This window comes from Rhinatrema bivittatum, chromosome 16 (genome assembly GCF_901001135.1).
Source record: "Rhinatrema bivittatum chromosome 16, aRhiBiv1.1, whole genome shotgun sequence".
Classification (NCBI taxonomy): Eukaryota; Metazoa; Chordata; class Amphibia; order Gymnophiona; family Rhinatrematidae; genus Rhinatrema; species Rhinatrema bivittatum.
The window spans coordinates 37,645,276-37,668,862 of NC_042630.1; the positions used below are offsets into that span (position 1 = coordinate 37,645,276).

At 45.5% G+C, this 23,587-nt stretch overlaps 1 protein-coding gene across 1 annotated transcript; it reads right to left on the reverse strand.

Moving 5' to 3' along the window:
• Nucleotides 1-4,402: 4,402 nt before the first annotated feature.
• On the reverse strand, nucleotides 4,403-22,104 carry DEDD (death effector domain containing). Its single transcript, XM_029580901.1, has 5 exons — nucleotides 20,990-22,104; nucleotides 12,140-12,554; nucleotides 7,632-7,739; nucleotides 6,680-6,823; nucleotides 4,403-4,887 (listed from the first exon to the last, which is right to left on the reverse strand). Exons 2-5 carry the CDS (start codon nucleotides 12,462-12,464, stop codon nucleotides 4,511-4,513), a joined length of 954 nt encoding a protein of 317 aa, XP_029436761.1. The 5' UTR covers nucleotides 12,465-12,554; nucleotides 20,990-22,104; the 3' UTR covers nucleotides 4,403-4,510.
• Nucleotides 22,105-23,587: the final 1,483 nt, after the last annotated feature.

A 23,587-nucleotide genomic window follows, 5' to 3' on the forward strand; every position in this document is an offset into this window, starting at 1 on the left:
GCACCCGAAGAATCGCCTCCTGGCAGAGCACTTTCAACTTTGCGCGAATCAGCCAATCGTCCAGATAGGGATGTACTAACAATCCTTCCCAGCGCAACTGAACAGCTACCACCACCATAATCTTGGTGAACGTCCTGGGAGCAGTGGCTAGTCCGAATGGCAGCGCATGAAACTGATAATGCTTCCCCAACACGGTGAACCTTAGGAACCTTTGATGATCTGCCCGGTTCCCGATGTGTAAATATGCTTCGGTGAGATCTAGGGACGCAAGGAACTTCCCCGGTCGGACTGATGCAATTACGGAGCGTAACATCTCCATCCGGAACAGAGGGATCTGTTCCGGATGGAGACATCTGTTGACCCTTTTTAAATCGAGGATGGGTCGAAAGGTTCCCTCTTTCTTGGGCACTACGAAGTAAATGGAGTAACGGCCTCTTTGAAGCTCTGCGGAGGGCACCGAAACAATGGCACAGAGGTCGAGAAGACGCTGTAAAATCTCCTTGACCGCCCGGCGTTTTGTTGCAAGACCGCAGGGCGAAACCAGGTATCGTTGGCGGGATTGGCATGTAAACTAACGAGTAACCGTGTCTTATCACAGTGAGGACCCACTGATCAGACGTGATTTTGGCCCATTCCTCGTAAAATAGGGACAGACGACCTCCCACTACTGGAACCAAGGAATGGACTTGCCGCCCGGCACGTGCTGGGTGGAGCCAGGTCTACTGAAACGGTGCCTGCGAAAGGACAGAGTATGTCTGCTGCCTGCTGGCATTGAGGCGAAAGGAAGAAACGGACCCCTGGGAGGTCAGAGGTCTCAGACCTCCACGAAATCTAGGTCTGGAAACAAAAGATCCTCTCGACTTCGGTCTATCTTCTGGCAACCAATGCACCCTATTTTCGCCTAAAGACTGGATCAGGTCTTCCAGCTCCTTGCCAAACAGCAGCTTGCCCTTAAAAGGTAAAGATCCCAGCTGAGAATTTGAGGACACATCCACGGCCCAGTTACGGAGTCACAATAAAACGGCGGGCTGACACTGCCGACACCATGGACCTGGCCGATATGCGGAGCAGGTCATAAAAAGCATCCACACTGTAGGCAATCACTGCCTCAAGGCGTCCCGCTTGGAGTGCTTACTCTTGCAAAAGCGAGTCGTTGGCTAGGAGCTGTTGGACCCAACGAAGACCTGTACGTAAGGAAAAATTACTGCATTTAGCTGCTCTAATCCCAAGCGCAGAAACTTCAAAATCTTTTTGAGCTGAACTTCCAGCTTGCAATCTTGCAAATCCTTAAGGGCCATCCCCCCGGTAACTGGGATGGTTGTTTTCTTCGTGACCGCCGCCACCGCAGCATCCACTTTAGAAACTCTTAGTGGATCCAAGGCTTCCTCCGGCAGGGGATAGAGCTTATGCATCGCCTTCACCACTTTAAGGCCCAAATCCGGAGTATCCCATTCCTTGAATAGCAAATCTGTCACTGAAAAATGGAAAGGGAAAGCAGAGGGTGGACCCTGGAGGCCTAGCACCACGGGATCCGTAGCCCCTAACTGAGACTCTTCTTGGGGCAGCTAGATCCCTAATTCTCCAAGGATAGCCGGGATGAGCGGACCCAGTTCATCGCTGCAAAACAGCCTGACCACCTTAGGGTCATCGCCATCCGCCCCATGGGATGCCCGCAGACCTTTTTGCAAAAGCTCGGCATTCCCCTTCCACCCCCCGCGGTGGTGGGATGGGGAAATCCTGGTCGTCCTGGTCATCCATACAGGAAGAGGTATCCACATCCCTCACCGGTGCCCTGTGCACGAAAAGGACGCTGTCTCCTAGAGGGACCCGGTTCCTGGTCAGACCTGGCTCACTTCTGGGACTCCGGCAGAGAAACATGACTGTGCGGCCTCTTCTTTCCCGCCTTCCGTGCCTTAAAGGCCTTATGCATCAATAAAAAGAAGTCAGAGGAGAAAGAAGAATCCGAGGACATACCCTCACCCCCAGTATTGGGGTCTGCACCAGTGGGCAAGCCAGGCCCCGCAGCTTTGTCCCCCTCAGGGAACCTTCGCTGTGGTGACAATCACGGTGGAGGGTCCTCCTCGCCAAGCGCTGTTTGCACTGCGGAGGCCGCTGGTATTATCGGCAGCAAGATGGCACCCGCTTCCAGAGGCACTGACCCAATCGCGCCTACAATGGCGCCCGTTCCAGCGCTTTGTGGGAAAAGGTCGGGGGCTGCAGCTCCCTAAAGGCGCCCGGCACAGTTTGGACTCTAAGGAAGACCCTGCCCCGGGTCGTGGAAGCTCATCCTCCCCCCGGAAGGCAATCTGCGCAGATCCCATCGCGCGACAATTGCGGCTGCACGGCGCCGCAGGCCCTACATGCAGCCCGACGCAGCATGCCTCTACAAAAACCAACTCGAAATTCAGACAAAAAAACACAGCGAAACAGAGCATGAAGAGCCCCCAACAGCACCGGAGAAAAAAATACTTAGAGAAATTTGTCTTTTTTTTTTTTTTTAAATACCTAACAAGTCTCCAGGTCCTGGATCAAACTGGAGGGAGTGAGCCGGGCTCCCCGGTTTCACCTCCAGTGATCTCCACAAGCTGGCAATCGGGGTTATATATCCCGTATCGCAGCTGCCTCTGAAACAAGGGAGGGATAGTTTTCTCAAGACTTCACCACCCCCTGGGAGGCTATGACCTGCAGGCAAACACTGCGGTCCTTCACTTTCTTACTCTTCCCTCTTTATTCCTTAACTGTACCTAACTATACTGTCTCACACAAACTAGGCCCTAGCACAGACTGTAGGTTTGGCACCTCCTCCACCTGCTGGAGGCAGAAGAATACTGTCAGACTGTAGGTGGCACCAGCCTATAGGAAGCGGAGTTTTTGTTTGGTAAACTTCTGTCTCCATCTGCTAGGGAGTCTGGACTGATCCGGGTACATACAAGGAATGTGATTTCTGGGTAATGTCTACAAGTGGCTGTCCTGGGATCTCCAGCTTAAAAATCACATTGCTCGCTCACCTACTACACAGAGAGAGGGAAGGATGGGTCTTTCTGCAGCTGATGTCAAGTCAGGAAAACAGATAAGTAATTGATAATATCACAACAGACCGAACACATTTTGAAGCTCTGCATTCTATTAGCACGCTGCAGGCAGTGTGTGTAAAAACTTCAGCGGCACTGTAACTCACCTACAACGAAGTGAGCTGGAAGTCAGATGCGGCCAACTTTTAGCGTCCGAGAGGTGGGGAAAGAAGGGGCCTGATGATGCACCAAGGGCAGCAGGGATCGGCACGTTTCCTATTTGGGAGAGACACGCTCTCTCTCAAACTAGTCTCAGCTCAAAAAAGATCTAAGGTTACAGCAACTTTTTTTTTTTTGCCAGAGGAGATGTGCACAAACTTATGATGAGTACAACTGTATCAATGCCTTCGCTGTCCCAACTAATCCCTCGCCGCCTAAGAAAGACAAAATGCCTAGGCAAATCTTTATTTTCTTTCCAATCCAAACCAAAGGATATAATTGCCGACAAATGGAAAGGAAAACTGGGTTGGGGGGGAGGAGGAATTTATCAGATTCGGGGGGTGGGGGAAGACAGTGGAGGAAAGCTACAGAAAGTTAAGGCATTGCTACAAGGGTAAGATTTACCATTGCTTTTTTTTTTTTTTTTGCTGTTTGCTTTCAGCATCCATCACGGACGATTCTCCTGACCTGCAACTACCCCCCATCCCTCCGGCCAGCAGCAGAATGGTCCCTGCATCCCTACAGACCGCTGCTCTGGTTGACCCACAATAAGCGATGCGAGGGAGGGGGGAAAGAAAATATTTAGAGACCTCACAGTTACAAAAGAAAAAAATAAAAAAATATATATATATATAAAATAAATGAAAAATAATAAGTGTTCTAATGAAGGGACCCATGCGTGGTTTTGCTATCCGCACCAGCAACTTGCAAAAGAAATTCCCCTTCCCCTGGTGGCAAGCTCAGCAAACATGATATTCTACCTTTGAAAACAAAGTCTTCCCAGGACAGACTTTTATCATTATAATCATTATTATTATTATCATTTATTTATTTATTTTTTTTACACAGTACAAAAAAAATTCCCCCGAAAACAAGACAAATTTGCAGGGCTGTGGGAGGAGGAGAGAACAAAAGAGCAGCCGAGGAGGCAGATGTTATTCTGTTAAATTCTTCTGGTGCCCGACTCGGCGGCTGTCCTCGTTCGTTGCGCAGGAATGGTGTCGTGTCGGCGCTGTGCATTCCTCGCCCTCCTCTCACGTCATTCGTTCTTTTCAAAGGACCTTGGCTCTCAACAGGAGAGGGGGAGAGCATGGGCGAAAGAGACATAAGGGTTCTGAACCTTCATATGGCGGCCACTCACGTCCTATAGGAACAGAGTATTTTGCGCTTTATTTGTTCCCAAGAGTCTTTTTTTTCTTTTTTTTTTTTTTAAAAATCTCAAAATAAGAGCGAGGACGAACCAACAAGAATAGAGGGGTCTGGGGGAAGGACAGAAAGTGTCAAGGAGCAGACTGCAGCATCAGATTCCGCAGCAGCTTCTGCCGCCCAATCTCATAATCCTCTTCATCTACATTCACCAGGAGCTTGATGGCCTCGTGGCCCACGGCCTGTTTGAGTGAGTCCGTGATGAATACGCCCTTCAGGGCCTCCAGCAAGGAGCCGTTGATGTAGTCGCGCCAGAAGGCGTCAAGGTAGGTGAGCTCTGAGAACTTGATGTCGCAGATGATGGAGCCCAGGTCCCGGGATTTTAAGATGGTGTTGGCCTGGTTGAAGCGCTCAAACTGTCGTTCTAAGGGGTCCTGCTTGTTTGAGAAGACGTTTCCCTGAAGGGCAGTCTCATGCTGGCAGTACTCTGCTCGTACTCGGAGGCGAATATCTACAGAGCGGAAAAGCAGCCCGTTAACAGGGGAGAAACAGTCAGTACTTCTACAGAAACACTCAGCAGCCCCCACACACACAGTCCCTGCCGTTTCATGGCAGATATATTACAAAAAAATCTATAAATGGTCAAACTGGTTTATTTTTCAAGCCCTATCATATAGCCATCAAATTTTGTAGGACCCTTACTCTTAGAGTTAGTATTACAATCAAACTCTCATTTGGTATAGGGTCACTTTGCTTTATTTCAATTTTGTCATTTTTTATATATATGTCTTTTTTTTTATAAATAAAACAAGTCTCTCAAATGTGCTGATGAACTAATATGAATCATAGAATCAAAATTGCGTTATGAAAGGGCTTGAAATATAAACCAGTTTGACCATTTATAGATTTTTTTGTATCACAAATTGAGGTTGACTGGAATACACATTTGTGTTGTTTTGGGCGCTGTTTGTGATAGATATATTACAAAAACACTCAGCCCTTCTATAAAATCCCTACTTCATGACACATATGGCAGGGGTTTTGCAGAAGGGGCTATAGCTCCTTTAAAGTATCTGCCATGACATTTTACAAAAACTACCTACCCCCTTCTGCAAAGACCACCCTATCTCATGGCATACATTATACCCACAGACCTTCTAACATGTCTGTTTAATCACAACCCAATTAACATGTCTGTTTAATCACAACCCAATGACACAATCCAATGACTCCTAAAACACCATGCCTCTTGTATATAACATTTATTTTGTATACTATACTTAAATTGTATATTGTTTAACCATTTCTATTCTCTCCTATCTTCATCCTTCTCCAAGTTCGGCTACCCTTGTTAAATGTAACTGTACCTTCGGTCACCACAGTTCTAGTTTTTATGTATATAATGCACTCCTGTTTTATGTAAACCAGCAAGATATGTTTTCATGATTGCCGGTATATAAAAACTCTAAATAAATAAAAATAAAATAAATACAATCTTATTCCTAAAAAAACACAGATTACTTGAGAAAGACTGTATCGTAGTTATAAGTTGGGTCTGGTTCAGACGAGCAAAGGTGCAAGTCTCGAGGGGAGTAGACATCTAGTCCAGTCCTCTAAAATCCCTCAACAGGTCAAGGTTTGGGAACAAGACTGAGCAGCAACATATTCATTTATTACATGCCATTTCCACCTAGCAAAAGCACCGATGGTTCGTGCTAAAAAGCCAACTTTCTGGAGACTGCCAAGAACCAATTTACAGGGAATGGCCTGAAGCCTGCAACGGACGAGGACATGCCAGGCTCGTGGATCTCCTCAATCTCGTCAAGGACGGTATTCATACCACTACTAACTTTATATTCCTTGTGCCACAAGGCAGTGGCTCTCAAGTAAAGCATTCCTTCGGCTATGACAGGGAGGTATATGGTAAACATTGACAGAGGACCGGTCTGCCCAGCTGGGTGAAGACAATAATTGCTTTAAGTAAATCAGCTAACTCGTACTGGCAAATAAGTTCTGTGATAAACATCTCTCCGTGGCTGTGCTAGAGATTTCAAGGAGCAACAGCAGCCAGCTCTTCAGGATTCATCATGTCATAACCCACTGGGACTCTCCTCTATAATTTCCATTCTTCTTGATGTCTGCAGAGCTGCAGCTTCTTGCATCAGCCAACAGGAGACACTGGCTCTTATCATGCTTCCAGAATTCAGGCCACTCATCTCCTGCACTGGGCTTACATCAAGAACTTCCAGCCACATCCTCTCCTTCTCACACACACACACACAACGTACGACCTTTGATCTTACCACAAGTCTGTTTTTCTTTAGGATCTGGTGTCACAGATTTCTTCCGTTTGCGCTGGCTACTGAGAGGCACTCTACCTCGGCCAGGCCTTTTTGTACAAATCTGAGGGCCAGCGGAACAGCAGACCATGGGATGGTGGGGAGGCACTAGCAGAGAGAAAGCAAAATAGATTCTGTTTTCGGATTATAGACAGAGAAGCTCCAGCTCCCTAATCCTCTTACAGGATGCATGGGGGTAACCTGCACAGAGCAGAAGTTACTACCCATAAGGAACATTAGGGGGTGACCTGCACGGCACAGTCACTGCTACCATAAGCCACTTGCTGGGCAGACAGGATGGACCATTTGGTCTTTTATCTGCCATCATTGCTATGTTACTCTATTATAGGAGACCAATACAAGCATACATGAAAGGAAAAATGCATTTATCAGTAACAGATCTCAAGTCCATCTGCCTTCACATGTCCATCAGTTCATGAACATGATATTCATGCACTGCTCCAGTGTCGCTTACATACAGTATGTACTGGTGTGCATTGGGCTGGCAAACCAACCAAGTGCTACAGCACCCAAAGGAGAAGTCTGAGCAAACACAGTAAAACCAAAACTACAATCAATGCAAACTGTATTAATCAGACCCTTAAAAGGTCTATTTAAAATATACGGTACTTCGCCAATTAAAAACATTGTCGGTTTTACTACGCTTGTTTGGATGTCTCCTCTAGGCAACGCAGCACCCAGCGTGTTTGTTACAAGGAGTTTTTTCCAATAAGCTCCTACCAAGAACACCCTCCGAGCTCAGAAATCCAACCCAGGTTTGTTGCACAGCAGCATGCAGCACTGCCACTCAGCCATCAGACTAGCTCAAGCCAAAGTCTTACTTTATAGCAAAAACAGCGGCGAGTGTGAAGGGTCAGCCCTGTCACTCACCAGTGATCTAACAGTCTGCTATTACCTGATGTGTGTGGGTGGGCAGAGCCACTGTCTGGGTCACTTAGAGCCCGAGGTGTCACATAGCGGATGGATGTCTCTTCGAGATACTTGTCCACAAGATCCGGACATACTGGAATGCAGTGAAGGTGGTTTTAATAGGTGGCACAGCCCCTTACAGACAATTCAAATTGTGTAAAAATCAAAGACAGATGGAGAACAAAGAACATCCCTCCTTTTTTTTGCAATTATGTAGAGAGGGCGATCCTACTTACACTCCCCCTGTTAGGTTACCTCCATTCCCCCCCATCCTGTTCTCAGGAAGCCTTCCTGCTAGACCCTGTTCCTTTCTCTTATGCATCATCCCAAATTTATATAATTCAATAACTACTACCTCTTCCTACGGCTTACTACAGCTCTGTCCACAGTCATTTCCAGTGCTGCTTGGCTGGGCATCCAGCCTGTCTAGAATTAATATTTAAGAAAATAGAACATCAGCTGCAAGCTCCAGAGGGCTCTGACTGAAGAAGGCAGCTGAGACCTCACAGCTGGATTTGAAAAGGAACGAAAAAGCAGTTTTTATTTTCTGGTTTTATCACATTTCCTTTTCTAAAAGAAAAAATAACCTTATTAGACAGACCTGTCATTTGATTAGTCATGCTTGACCTTAAATGCCCTCACTTTCCACTTGAGGTATCTCCTTTGGGGGTCCTGGTAATCAGAGCAAACATATGCCCAGGGTGGGGGTCACTTCCACCCCCCCAAGCGGGAGACAGGAGATTCTTTTCTATTGCTTGTTCGCCTAAATGTGTGGCATGAGAAAAATCAGTGGCCAGAGACTGGGCATACACAGGGAAATATCAAACAGGCCAATACAGTACAGTGCGCTCCAGCGAAGCCGCACATTTTACTTTCAGAAATTAGTGCCTACCCAAAGGTAGGCGTTAATTTCTCCGGGCACCGGGAAAGTGCACAGAAAAGCAGTAAAAACTGCTTTTCTGTGCACCCTCCGACTTAATATCATGGCGATATTAAGTCGGAGGTCCCGAAAGTTACAAAAAGTTAAAAAAAAAAAAATTTGAAGTCGGCCCGCGGCTTGAAAACCGGATGCTCAATTTTACTGGCATCCGGTTTCCGAACCCGTGGCTGTCAGCGGGCTCGAGAACCGACGCCGGCAAAATTGAGCGTCGGCTGTCAAACTCGCTGACAGCCGCCGCTTCCTTCAAAAAAGAGGCGCTAGGGACGCGGTAGTGTCCCTAGTGCCTCTTTTTACCGCCGGCCCTAATTTGAATACTAAATCGCATGCACAGGAGAGTGGCCTGTGCGCGCGCCGGGAGAGCGGGCGTTCGCCTGCTCTCCCGCGGACTTTACTGTATCGGCCCGAAAGGGAGGAGAAATATTGTGATGTCTGAAAGTGCATCACAATACCGTCTTCAGGGAATGTCCTCTCGAGCAGGATTCTTCAATAAGAGATGGAAAGGTACCTTCTTTAATGAGAAACATGAGACAAAAACATAGATGCGACATTGCATATAAACTCTATAGCATTACACATAGCTCTTCAGGATCGGTCATGCTAGAACTGTACGTTAATTTCACTTTCTACTTAAATTCATACCCCTCTTTGTACAATGCTACCTACTGCAAGCAGCTTAGTCCAAACATTTACTATCGAAAAAAAACCCATAATTCTTTTAAAATGCTAGCAGTGCCAAGGTCAGAACAGTATTGCAAATGACCCCCAATTGATTCATGGGGTGAACATCATATCATCTATAACATCACAACCAGCAGAGACCAATCGGTGCCAGTGGGTGTGAGGCAATTTGTGAATCACTGGTTGAAATCCTTTCAAAATGAGACGAGCTGTGTGCATTAAGCGACTCACAAGGTTTATGGCCTTATCTTTAAGCCAGTGAAACATTTAGCAGAATGCTTTGTGCAGTTTCCATCTCATTATCTGAAAGAGTTGTTCCTGCTGCCTTGAAGAAGGCAATTGTATATCCTAAACTTTAAAAGCCTTCCTTAGATCCCGTGTTCCTGAAATGCCACCATGAACCCACCCAGCCCTGAGATAAATCCAAACTACCTGGTCTCCTCCTGCAAATCAGAGCAGTTGCTCAGAACACTGCATGGATTGCTCATCCAATTTTTTATTTTTATTTAAACTTTAATCCCAGCATTAAAAAAAAAAAAAAATCAACCAGGCAATCCAATGAGAAGAGGAGGAGGAAGAAAATAACTCCGGGAGAAGAGGCAGCAGAATAAAAAGAGAAACTACAAAAGCCACATAGGCAAGGAACCCCAAAGGAAGTCCCCTAGTCCCAAGGCTAGACTTAACTGGGAGAAGGAGTCAGCAGACCGTCACCACAGGAGCAGCTCTACTGTGGAGGAGTCCAGCAACTAGTCACCTGGGAGCAGGCCTAATCCAACAGACTCAGACGCACCACGGGATGCTTGCCTACTATCTGCTGAAGAGCGGCAGACTGAGTGCAGCCAGGACCCTATAAGGGATGATGTCAGCAAATGTTTGTTCTCTGTCTCCATCTGCTGGACTGGTCTGGCTGGATGAAGAAGGAGGGAATTGTAGATCTGAAACTTTAAAAGCCTTCCTTAGATCTGTCCCTGCCTGTCAGCCATCACACGATCTCCAAGCTACCCTACTTGGCAAAATTACTAGAGAAGGTGGTTTTGTCTCCGGCTTCAAGATTTTTCTATCTTGCACCTACCACAATTTAGTTTTTACAAATCACATGGAATGGAGACTCTTATTATCTACCCTAGATTTTCTGAAACAGGTTTTAGACAAGGGAAACATATCTGATGGTGCTTCTCCATGTTTCTGCCATTTCTGATACAGTGGGCCCCACTATTTTGCTTTCCCGATTGCCTGGAATCAGGCTGGGTACTTCCATATGTAAATGGTTCCAATCCTCTCTCACAAATCATTGCCAGCATTTAAGCATTGGGTCATCTCACTCAGGGTGGTTTCCCACTGAAGTCAAGCATTCCTCAGGGCTCTGCTCTATTAACATCTATTTGCTTCCATTGGGGAATGTGCTTGCTTCTTTCATTTTCGGTTTTATTCTGAGGATATCCAGCCTATTTATCCACCGGATTCTGACAACTTATCTATTCCGCGTGGGCAATTAATGACTGGATGACTGTGAATAAACTCTCTCTTAATCAGGGTAAAATGGAAGCTCTTTGGGTGTCATTTTCCGGTAGTTTTTCCAGCTTTTTAAGTAGCCAATGTCGATTTTACTATTGCTGCTAAGCTACATTATTTGTAAATCATACTTGACTCCCGCCTAAGGTTTAAACTCAGCTGATAGGTGTAGCAAAAATGACTTTTTACAAGTTAAGGCTTTTAAGATCAGTAAAACCTTATTTTTCTGCTACTGAGTCAACTATTATTGGTTGACTCAGTAGCAGAATAAACCATCTGGATTATTGCAATTCTCTTTATCATTAATCCAGGTCTTGCAGCTGGCTCAATCACTGAGATCCCGCACTTCAAATAAATTACACTTTGCTTGCGGGCCTTACGGGGGGGCTCCAGATATCTCAGACAGTACTAGCGCAGATATTTCCAATTGTCTTTAAGGCATTAGCAGGCACAGTCCCAGAAAATGTTAAATCTGTTTTGGTACATTATACCCCTGCTTGCATTTTGCATTCAGCAACTGCACGGCTGCTAACAGTTCCAGCCTTTAAAAAATGTCATCTAATTGAAAGCAGATCTAGAGCATTCTTTGTAGCTGCTGTGTCTATCTGGAATACCCTACCACAGAAACTATAAGAGGAAGGTCGGATCTTACCTTTTCTTAGTAAAAAGGGCTCTTGCCTACAAAAATTATGTAATTCGGTTGCTGATGTTATGTAACTGTTTTATCTATATTTTTTAATGTTTGAATCGCTGTGTTTTTTTATTATGTACTCCACTGAGATCTCACCTGAATTGGTGTAATATAAATGACAATAAATAAAAATAAACACCACAAGAGGGTCTCTGGACCCAAGTGCTAATGTATGCCAAAAAAGGCTCTTAGGCCAATTAAGGAACAGTACAGGTTACTTCAGTGGCCACATCTTTTTAAAGGGGAACTCTCAGGCTCAGAAGTCAAGTTGGCCAATTATATCCAGTCAAGTCCCTCTGGCTGGACAAAATTGTTTGTTTTAGATCCAAGTGGACTCTTGCGTGAAAAATGTCTCAACGAGAATTGGGCTGTTGCTGTGCCAGGGCAGCTAGGTCAGGACGAAACGCTAGCATGGAAAACTGACCCACTGAGCCCACAGAGAGCTGTGAAACCCAAGCTTCCCTGAGAGGTACCACAGCAGCACGATGGCAACTGCTCTAGGAGGCACAGTATTGCACGGGAGTCATTCCCCCGGGGGGGGGGGGGGGGGGGAGGCGGGGTGTCCACTGCTCAAGTATCTCAGTGCCCACTGACTGCCATCTCCTCGTTTATGAAGATCCTGTTGGCCCTCATAAGACTTTTGCAAATAGAAGAGAGAAAGGAAGCCTCTTACCAGCCCTTCTCCTCTTCAGGGTGACGTAGGGCAGCAGGTCGTGGCGAGTAATAATCCTTAGCAGCTGCAGCACCTGGCGGAAGTTGGTCTCGTCGCAGCGGCCCTGCCTTTCCAGTGCCAGCAGGAAGTCCCGGCCACTGCGGATCATGCCCCTCTCATAGTCATCAATCACGTCCACAAACAGGAAGGACAGCACACGCACGTCCCGGTGGGTCAGGTGAGTTCCCACAATATCAAACATGCGATGCAAGCTGTACAGCCCGTGCTCCCGGTCCCCCTTCTCCTCCGGCCATGTGTGCGCTCTACTCCGCTTGAGGGCGGCCATCGCTTGCGCGGACAGCTGCTCTCTCGCCAAGGCCTTCCCTGGTCACCCACTTTTCAAGATAGCGGCTTATCTCTTGTGAATAGTGAGACCCTGGAAAACACAAGCAAAGGTTTTCAGCATGTTTTTCTTTGTGTTCCTTATAATTCTAGTCCGATATATACACTGCTTAAATGTTTATTTCTTTAACGGTCATTCTCTGTTTAGATCACGTTGTCCATCACAAAGCAGTCAGTGCAAGTAATCACAAGAACGAACCCAATGCAACTTCAGCAGTTAGAAATGAGTGAAACAATCACATGCTCTCACCACCTTGGATGTCGGACCACCTTTTTTCTGTAAAGACATCATGCACAAGAAGATGGTGTCACAGAACTAAACCGTAGAAAGCGAGATAAAAAGTAATGAATTACTTTTGTAACCTATAAAACATAACAAAGCGATGCTGCGTGGGAGTTAAGTACATCACACCCCCAGCTGCATTCTTTCAAAAAAAGTTAGAAACCCTTGGTTGCAATATCCACAATGAACGGCCAAGTGGCAGCTTTAGGCGTGATCTCACATACTCCCAATATGAAACTCAGGCTACGAGAGGTTCAGACACAAAGAGAGCCCTCACAATAAAAACATCTATTGGCACCCCATTAGAAATGGCTGTTACAATAAAAGCTCTGAGCTCGCTTACATTAGAGATACTCCCTATCTTTAGGATATTTTTAGCTACTGCTATTCCCAAATTTAAAAAAAAAATAGAAAAGAAAAAAGTGGTGGTGATAAAGCTGGCTTACTCTAGCTAGAGAGCCAGGATGGGCTGACACTGCTGTCAGACACAGCTATGAATCCAGACAGTTTACAGCCATTTCTTCAATCAGGGAGCAGTGATGGCTGAAAACTCCTTTAAGCAGAAGGGGAAACAGCTGTCAAAAATGGGAAACCATCACATTTTTTTTGCTGAACTATGATTCCAACCTATGAAGTTCTCTTAGAGAAATAAGAGGGCTGAAGGCAGGCAATCAGCTAAAGCATTCACTGTGATCTACAACAAAGACGTCATTACTATGGAACGGATGGGCCCTCCGTGACGACTCCGCTGCTCTCGCAAACTTCCGGTCAGCCGCTCCATGGGACGGCTGCAGACACGGACACGCCTGGACTCACTGCTCAGCCGGGCAGTGAGGGTCGGCGCTGCAGAAAGCTGGAGGCCCACAGGTCGGGCCCCTCTTTGTGCACTGCAGCCTACTCCAACGAGTTCACTTCACATTAAATAAGACAGCCAAGATGCATGACCTGCCATAAATTTTCAGACTACCACTGCTATAAAAGCAGTAACATTTGAGGTGGGGGGGGGGGGGAGCTGCATCTAGATGACAATTATTTTAAAAATGTTGATATTCCACCTATTCCAGTACATACCATTCTAAATGGACTACAGCATTTCAACAATTATTTTCCTGGACACATGACAAGACAATATTAAAATAAAATACCACGTCTTGTGAATCAGTATGTAGCAATCTGTAGCCTCCTTCAGTCATCCCGTTCCTCGTGCCCTCAGAATGAGTTCAAACACTTCACTAACAGTAACACTCGCTTCCCAGGGTGGAAATCAAGTGACTCTCCAAGGCAGGCATCGTTTTCAGGACTCCGGACAAGAACCTGCTCAACATCCAGTTACGCGCCTGTATTTTCCCCTACTGCCCCACAATTTGCAACTGCAGTTTTATGTATAACTGTTCTTTTATGAATGTCTTTGTAGTGGGCTATAAAACAAACAAATGTGTCTGTCAATAGATATCTAGAGCAGGGGTACACAAGACCAATCTTGAAGGCAGCAAATAGGTCAGGTTTTCGGGCAACCAAAATTATCCAGGTCACTAAACCAATGCAATCATCTGATGAATATTCACAAGGAGTGTTTTGCAGCCCTCCAGAACCAGAGTTGTACATGCCTAATATATTTTGTGTTTTGGATTTTAAGTAAGTTTCTTTTGTATTTTTATGTATGTTTTGTTGTTAGCCACCGAGGGCCTTCTGCATAGACAATAAAAAAATAAAAGAACAATAACCAATATAGGTGAATCTCTCCCAACTATTTGTAAAGAAATGGAGGTGTTCCTGGCTGGCTGGGATGTAACGCTATGCTCTGAAAGCACTTTTACATCATAGTGGGCTTTGAAAGAAAAGCTGAATAATAAAAGCTGCTTTGCACCTTACACTCCCCACCTGTAACTAGCACTCAGGTAGCTCCCCCCCTGAAAGGGCAAAGCAAACCAACTTTTATCTTTTGTATTCAAAAGGACTGTCTACACCTCACCATGTAAAAGTGCCTTCCACAGCATACCTTTACCTGTCCTGGCTGAGCACAGAGCTTCTTTTGAATGTGGCAGGTCTCCCCACGGTTCCTAATGTATACTAAGAAGCTTTAAGCAATCACACAAAAAGGTTAGGTTTCATGCCCCTGATCTCCCACGGGAAAGGCCACAAAATCTGGTCCTTCTCTCGGAAGTCCCCACTGCCTGAGAAGTTGCCACGGGAGACTGGGGACTGGTTGAAGCTAAAGTGCCAGCGACCCGCATCTCTTTCCCTCTTCCCACGCTGTGCTGATCCCAGCTTGGCTTAGGACAACACCAGCGGCTTTGCGCCTAAGGCCACATCACCTTCTGCTGCTAGGGGCTGGAGTCTTGCGTTTTGAACTGAGCTGCACTACCGTGTCTCCTGCAGGTCAAACCAGGCTGCAGAGGACAAGATGTGGCCCAAGGCAGCATACTACAGTTATCCTCCTCCTATGCCAAGCCACAATAGGTGGTGGGAAGAGAGTTGGGACTGGCTGGAAGGTCATTAAAAGTGTGAGGATGAAGGTTAGGGGTTTAAAGCAGGATTGTGCGGATGAGAGAGAGGGGATCAGGGGGTTAAAGCAGGATTGTGAGAGTGAGAAGGGATTAGAGGGGGTGAGAGAGAGCGCGAGAGAGAGGATGAGGATGAGGAATTGAAGAGTGGATCCTATATCCCTCCTGATCCCAGATCAACCCTCTCACTTTTTCCTCCCCTTCCCATCTCCCTTCCCTATTCCATCCCCCACCTTCCCTCCCAGCAGCAACTGCAAGTCACCCAAAAAAAGAACAAAATAAATTATCCAACACACAACAAATGTCAGAAAATGACTATTTTTACAAAGCAAATTTGCATCATTTGAATATGCAAATCCATGCAAGTGTGCAGCTTAATTGCCAGCGAATTTCAGAAACTTTGCGGCAGAGTGTTCTCTTGCCACAAGAAATGAGGGGCTGTAGTTACAATCTTTCCTATAATGGGGATTCCTGGGTGAGGAGGGGGTCCTCTAATCCATTCATTTAGCAAAAGATTTGGCAATTAAAACAATTAAGATTTGCACGTCACTCTTGTTTCCATTTCATTCGCTGGAAATGGGTATTTAAAGTCTCACCACCCTCTCCCTCAATCACACCACTGCAGGTAAACTAAAAATCCATGAAAAATGCCGCAGAGTGGATTCAAGGAAAGAGCTTCTTTAAAACCAGGATGCACATTTACCCAAGCATGAAATCAGAACCACAAGAAAACGAAAGACGATGCAGGAATAAGACTAAAAAGAGAAAGCAAGAGTCAAGAAACAGGTCCACGTGTATTCGGAGCCAGTACAGAAAAGCAGTTAGAAAACTTCGCAACAAGCTAAAAACACTTAGACGCCAGGCAATTTTCTTTTTGGTTTGCTTTTCCCTTTCTTTGCTCTCCCGCGCCCCCCCCGCCCTCCACCCTCCTTCCAGGAATGTTTGCTCAATCCCCACCCCTGGCATTTTCCTTCTCCAGGTCCCAGCAGCAGGGCCCCACTGGTAACAGCTACTGGGACTTCCTCTCTCCTGCCCTGACTCCCGCCGCCGTCTCTTCTGTCGGGCACCAGACCCCAAATTTTAAGCATCCGGATTGGCACCTAGGAGCGATCTAAATGGTGTTACCCCCCCTTACCACTGACACGACCTTCATCACTACTCCTTCGCATGCAAAAAAAAAGTGTCAGCCTTCATGCCCCTGAGGTCCAGAAAACGAGGAGTGCCAGAGGCAGTAAAAGATGATTTGGAGATTGCCCTGGGCTTATTCCACCTCCTGCTACCATGGCAATTCCAGCTTGTTTACAGCGGGCAAGCATATCCTGGGCTGTTAATGCCAGCTGCAGTAGCAAGTCCATCTGACTCCCATTCAGTTTATGCTGTTTTGTGCTAATCCCATCAAATGCTATATAAGCAACACCTAAATCTGCATAGCACATGACTCATTCTGCACATTACGTTTGGACCTCCAGCCGAAGTAACCCAGTGAGTCTTGTCTACTAGTATACAAAGCCAACAGAAGGACAGATAAACCATGCAACACAGACAGGTGCCAAGCAGGAGACAGACCTGGCTCTGATCATATCTGATGATCTCTAGGTAGCTCTGGCAGTGACTAGAGCCAGACGAATGCTGGGGAGCACAAGAGGCAAAACTAGCAGAAAAGAAGAGCTGGAAATGCCTCTGAGCAGATCACTGGTGACACCTGATCAAGAGTACTGCATCCACTTCTGGAGACTGCAACCTCCCAAAGGAAGCAGAGCAGAGGTGGTTCACAGGACGACTGCCAAAAGGGTGCAAAGACTCAAGAAGCTAACTACGTATTCCACAGACGAGAAAAGGGGATGCGATGCAGACATTCAAATACCTCAAAGGAATTAGGTATGCAAGAGACCCAAACCTTTGTTGATGGGGAGAAAGTCCTAAGCGACAGACTCAATAGTAACTCTTCAACAGAAACAGCCTCCCAGTGAAAGAGCTGCAGAAAAGAATTCAGGAAAGCCTGGGATAAGCACAGAGAAAAGCCAGGGATCGGCTGGGCCGTAAGGCACGGCACTAGGAAATAAACTGGGCCGAGACCAGATGTGCTTTACGGTCCTTATCTGCCATCAGATTCTCTGATTTTATGAACTGCCAGGGTTGTTGGCGAGAATGCGACCTGCGTGCCCTGGAAGCAGTTAAACTACCACAAATCAAAAGCGACCGCTGAGAATATAAGCTTGGCTTTGAACTGAATAGTCTGGACACACACCTGAGTTATTCCCCAGAGGCAGGTGGCGGTGACCACCGAAACATGGGCTCATGGTGGGTCTTTTTCCTGTGAAGTCAGCAGCGTGTTTAGATATGAGTATTGTTTATATACTTTTTCTTGCTTTTATCTATTCAGAATTGGGAGTTTACAGATACAATTAGTTGGGGTATTGTGATTAAGGGCAGTGCCCATAGGCAACATTTATAATAAAGCGATTTTTTTTTATAATGGTTAAAAGAACCGGCAGATGAATGAAAATAAAAGTGTATACCACTGATACCCATTGTGTGGCGAGAGGCAGTGGATATAAATCATAATACATTCCTCTTTTCTCTGATGCCGTGTTCTGTACGATTTAGGTGAATTGTTTGTTAGTTTTTAAAACTCTGGAATATTCCCCTTGATTTTGATTTTTCTGTGCCCTGGAAGCAGGACATCATAATCATATGCAGCCCATCCTCATATATAAAAATAGTCTAAGCAGTCTGTAATGTTTATTTAGATTTTTTTATATTCTGCTTTTCACACTTCAAAGTGGATTACATTCAGGTACTATAGGTATTTCCCTGTCCTCAGAGGGCTTACAATCTAAGTTTGTACCTGTCATTTAGTCTCCTTTTAGATATGGTTAGTGAAAACTTTTCGGACTCAACCTTGGAAATCACCCTGCCTCGTATCACTTCAGAGCCCTCCTGGATGATGACCTGTGATGGCTTTGCTACTTAGGATCAAAACGGGTCAATCCTATCCTTTGAGAAGGGAATCGTCCATTCCTGTTTGCTAGCATACCCACTGGGGAGAAGCATGACGCCTTCAATGGGTGGGAAAGGAAAGCCAGTATTCCAAGGACCTAAATCTGTCCTCGATCTCATTTGTAAATGGTTACATGTTTCAGAAACAACAACCCATTTAAATGTGCAAAGAATACAAATGGCTGCAATGCCTTCCACAGACAAAATAAATATCGTATGCAGAGTGAGACAGGGAGAAGAGCAATCACTTATTGAGCTTGGTACAGAGTTTTTCAGGAGGGATTAGAGGACAAAGGTCATGCTTCCATAAGCTTGTCACAATGCTGTCCCACATAGCTAACAGGTAACTATGGCTGCATGGAAACTTTAAGCCACACTCTTTTTCTTCACTAGCCCAACAGTCAAGTACATTCCTACACATACTGTCACAGATTACCAGGAGCAACCCCAAGTAAAGGGAAGGAGAAAATGAGCAACACGCAAAAACAATCACAGGGGTGCATTACACCAAGCTCTGAAGGAAGCCAGATCCATAACTCTGCTGGACGCAGGAGAGCATGCAGGACTAAAGGGACAATCCCTGGAAAGCGGCCAGGGAAGGCCAAGGTGTTTCAATCTTGTGCTCTGTGCGCACAGTTAGTACAGCAGTAAATGAAGCCAGCTTCAGCCAGGCCAGAAGTACAATACATTCCAACAAATTGCAGGGTAAACAGTAGAACAGGTTAGTTAACACCTTCAAGCATTGCTCACAGCTGAAAACCAGCTGGATCTGATGTGGGTTCAGTTCCTGGACCAGATTTGTGAATTTGGCTCACTGGGAGGGAGTCCTGCAAGTCATTTCACAGTGACTCTCCTGCCATCAAGAGTCACAGTCTATTTCTCCTTAATCAAGGGATCATTACTGTGGCACCCAGGGATGGGAAGGATTAAAAAGAACACTCAACTGGCACAGAGCCACCTCTCCTGGTTGGCAGGACAGAAAAAAAGGATTAACACAGGTTCTTAATGGACTGGTAAACAAAGAGCAAAGACACGGCTTTCTTATTTATTAGTGTACATGTCTAACAGGTACTGGCTTTTGATCAGAACTTCATAAAAATGAGATTGTAAACCCTCTGGGCACAGGGAAAATACCTGAATGTAACTCACCTTGAGCTACCAATGAAAAAAGTGAGCTGAATCTAAAATAACTATAAAGAAAAATCATCATGAACATGAAATATAATTCATGTTGAGTTTAGCACCCCCAATCATTTTGAAAAGTTGGCTCCTATGCCTGGAGTGCCCATTTCGTAGGTCAAAATGGACCTTTTAGGTGCCTAGGTGCTTCCTGGTCACAAAAACAGCTGAAGACAAGGGGCAGTTTCAGTAACTGGGACCAACCACATTTTTAAATAGCTAATTTTGTTGATGCCAAAGAATGTAAGTATCCATACAGAGTATCTCCGTGCTTACTTCCGGTGGAAGTTGGATAGGAGCCTGTGTCTCCAGGCTTTCCAGCAGAATAGTCACAAATTCCAGCATCAAACGTATCTTAAAGGGACGGTGAAGTAGGTAGAAGCCCTCAGTGCTTCACATTCATGGCACCCAGCTTCTCGGGCCAAGAAAGTCCGCTTCTCACATCCAACACTGTGTGTGTGTCTACAGAGAGCTGGCAATTATACTCTAAAAGAGCTACCTATCCGTCAACCAAACCAGGTGGATTTATATATATAACAGAAATACAAAACTACAAACAGTAGATAGTTTGATTATGGCAGCTCTGCAGCACCCAAAAATGACCTTATACAAGGAGAGATGCAGCACGGGAGTTCAGGTCCTGTGCTTTTACAGCTGCCACCAATGTGTTCTTAAGAAAACACAGGCCACCATCACAATTAACACCCCTCTCTTCATTATCCTACAAGAGTTCTGCCTACTGATCCTACTTACTTTCACACATCCTCTGTACCAGTGTCATTTCGTAGGTTGGTTTAGGGCAGGATATAAATACCAAAATAAATATTATAACTGCACTCTCTCCTTTCCCCCTCTCCAAAACACCCCCATGTTTGTTTGTTTTTTTTGTGCAATCCCCTCAGCATGCCTACTTTCTCCTTTGCTTAGAAGCACAAGATAAATGAAGATCACCTCAGAACAGTCCAAACCTCGTACTGAACAGGAAGGAGCATTTTCCACATCTGGAAGGCCATAACCCTAACATCCCATTTTTTGTACTAGCAAGATAATGAAAAAGGTGTGTGTCTGAGGAGTGGGGAGAAGCAAAGCTTTTGACAGGTTGGTGTATTTATTTACTCTTACAGATTAATGGTTTCATGGCATACAACCATCTCACTAAGCCACCAGACAGATTGAGGGGGAAAATAGGATTCTTAAGAACTTTTCCTCCCTAGTCACTCTCCTCTGCTCACCTGCCAGCAATCGCCTGTGCTTCCCTTCTTTCATGTAAGATAATATTTTATGTTTTGATGCTAATGGTCTACTGTTCCCCTGCCATAAGGTACAGCAATGGGTAAATCTACAGGATCCCATAAAAATTACATAAACAGCAGCTAGGACAAATAAGATCCTTACAATTCTTAGCTCCAATTAAGCTAGGCAAGTTTAACATAAACCAAATAGAAATCGGCAAAATGTTTTAAAAAATGCATATATAATCACATTGTGCAGCACCAAACCAACCTTAATGGGAAGCTTTTCTTGCTTTATGTCCCTTGAAGCCGGTGCAGAGATCCAAAAACAGTGGGAAAAAATAAATAAAAAAAACAGAAATATCTATTCTATTTTTTTTTTTTTGTTTAGAAAACAACAAAGGTATTTTCCTTACATTTTGTGAAGGGCTTTTTAAATTTCTTTTGCCAATATGAGACAGAGCAAGAGAGCCAGAACTTTTTAAAATGCGACTGTATTTCTTTTAATCCCCCCTCCCCTCAAAAAAATCCCAAATCGATTTCTCTGAAAAAAAACTTAAGAGGGTTTCTTCCTCCCCCTCCCCACCCCCACCCCCCTTAGGGTCCAAAGAGAGGGATGGGGGCTCAGAGTTCTAGTTTCACTCCCTGGATGAAGAATTTAAAACATTTTGTAAATGTAATTTCCCCAGCTACCTATTTCCACCCCGATGATTTCACATTAATTTCTCGTCTCTCCACCTTTCTATACGTATACATATATTTATATACAAATGTGTCTTGGTGTTCACTGCCCTCCTGTCCAGCAGTTCCTGCTCTTTAACTTCGTCTGTCACCTATAGCTTATTATACCCTTTAATATTAAAAAAATATATATATATCCGCAGAGAGAAGGTGGAAATAGCAAAAAAAAAAAAAAGGGTATCTTTCTCTCTTTCAGTCTGACACGTCAGCCTGAGAGGGGCAAACGTGTGAATGTTCAAGGTCTGTCCCCCTCCCACCCCGGGGTAATTAATTCCCGGGGAGGGGGCAGCTCTCCTCGTCCTCTCGGGGCTGGAAGTCAGGTAATTATTTTCCGCCTCTCCGTCACGACTCTGACCGTTTTTCCCGGACGGACCTGGCCAGGTTTTATTTTCCTGCCCTCCCGGCCCCCCCGGGCGCTCCGGCGGTCGTACTCGCCGCCGCCGGGGCACCGGATGGGTAAAATGCTGAGGCTGTGCTGTGGGGTGGGGAGGAAAAGAGCAAGGGGGACGGTTTATTTTAAAGGCCTCTCTCGCTCTCTCTCCTCAGGACGGGGCAACCATTTTGGATCAGCCAAGCTTCTCTCTCTCTCTCTGGCCCGTCCCGGCGCACAGGATGATGGGAACATCCGGGATACCCGCCCCTTGGGCGGTGGTGGATTGGTTACTTCGTTGTGGTGGGAGGGGGGGGGAGCCACCGTAGTTTCGACTTCCGGGCCGTTGCGAGGGTGTCGGCCATGTTTGTTAGGGGTCGGTTGGGTTTCCCGAATTTGGTGGTGGCCATGTTTGTTCAAGGCGGAAGGGTGATATGGGTGCGGCGGCGGCCATCTTTGTTGGGGTGGTGGGCAGGGGAAGGAGTAAGGCGATCTGTAAGCTGAGGTGAAGGACGGGCGGAGATGGCTTCAGTGCCATAGAGAAGAATGGGCAAGGGGAGGACATATTGGTTTCGGGCAGAGTGACAGTGCAGGAAGGAAACAGCTGGAAGAGGGTGGTATTACCAGTGACTTCAGAGAATGGAGGGGGAAAAGCCGATTCAAATGCTAAGCGACCTGCTGTGGATTTTCTGTGGATTTCTTTTAACGCAGTGGCAACGTTTTTATTTTCTAGGGCTGTACATTTACATAGTGTTTCGGGTACAAGTCAGCTCAAAGCTATGTAAACAAAAAAAGTGCGATATTGACGTTTCACTTTCTCTTCCAGATGCAAAATCTCTTCTGATGAGGTCTAGTTCTGCTTATAGCCTTGAAAGGTATTACATGTTTGTTGGTTTGTTTGTAGCAGCACACACAGGACAGAATAAATACAACGTGGGAGATGTGTTTGTCAGAAAATCTCAGTGATGAAATACGAGTGAATGATGGCAAGTAAAGACCAGTTGGTCCGTCCATTCTGCCCGGTTGATTTTCTTCCTCTCTGGTTTTCTATCACTTCTGATTTACTAAGCATATAATTTCCTATACTCAAACCATCACCAGCTCTATTCCCTCCCCCATGTCTTGTCTGATCTCTCAACCCTTATCCCACCTTTGGACTTCATATCTGTCCCAAGCATTTCAGCCTGGATTTTTATATGTGCAAATGGAAAGCCCAAGAACTCATTTAAATAAAAAAATGTAAAATAAAGTCTCTTCAGTTAGTGGGAAGAATGGAATAGAAGGCCAGCTAGAATCCCCCTCCTTCTCCACAAACACATTAAATTACATTGATTACTGCAATGCATTGCTATTAGGACTACCTAAAACTACAATCCAGCCTTTGCAAATGTTACAAAATGCAGCTGCCCGCATCATCACTGACACGAGACGCCATGAGCACATCACTCCAGCACTTCAGTCATTGCACTGGCTACCTGTGGCTTCAAGGGTAGTATATAAATCCATGACTCTTATACATAAAGCCGTTCACAACAGAGAAATGCAATGGTTCAATGATCAATTACAATTCAAAACATCAATCCGACCTACCAGATTCCAACATCTAGCGAAACTGAAGATCCCTGCGCCTAATTTGACCAAACTTTCGACAACAAAAGAACGTTCTTTCATCATTGCTGGATCCACAATATGGAATACTATGCCCTCTGAATTACGCCAGGAACTTTGCCACAAAAAATTTAAACAAAACCTAAAAAC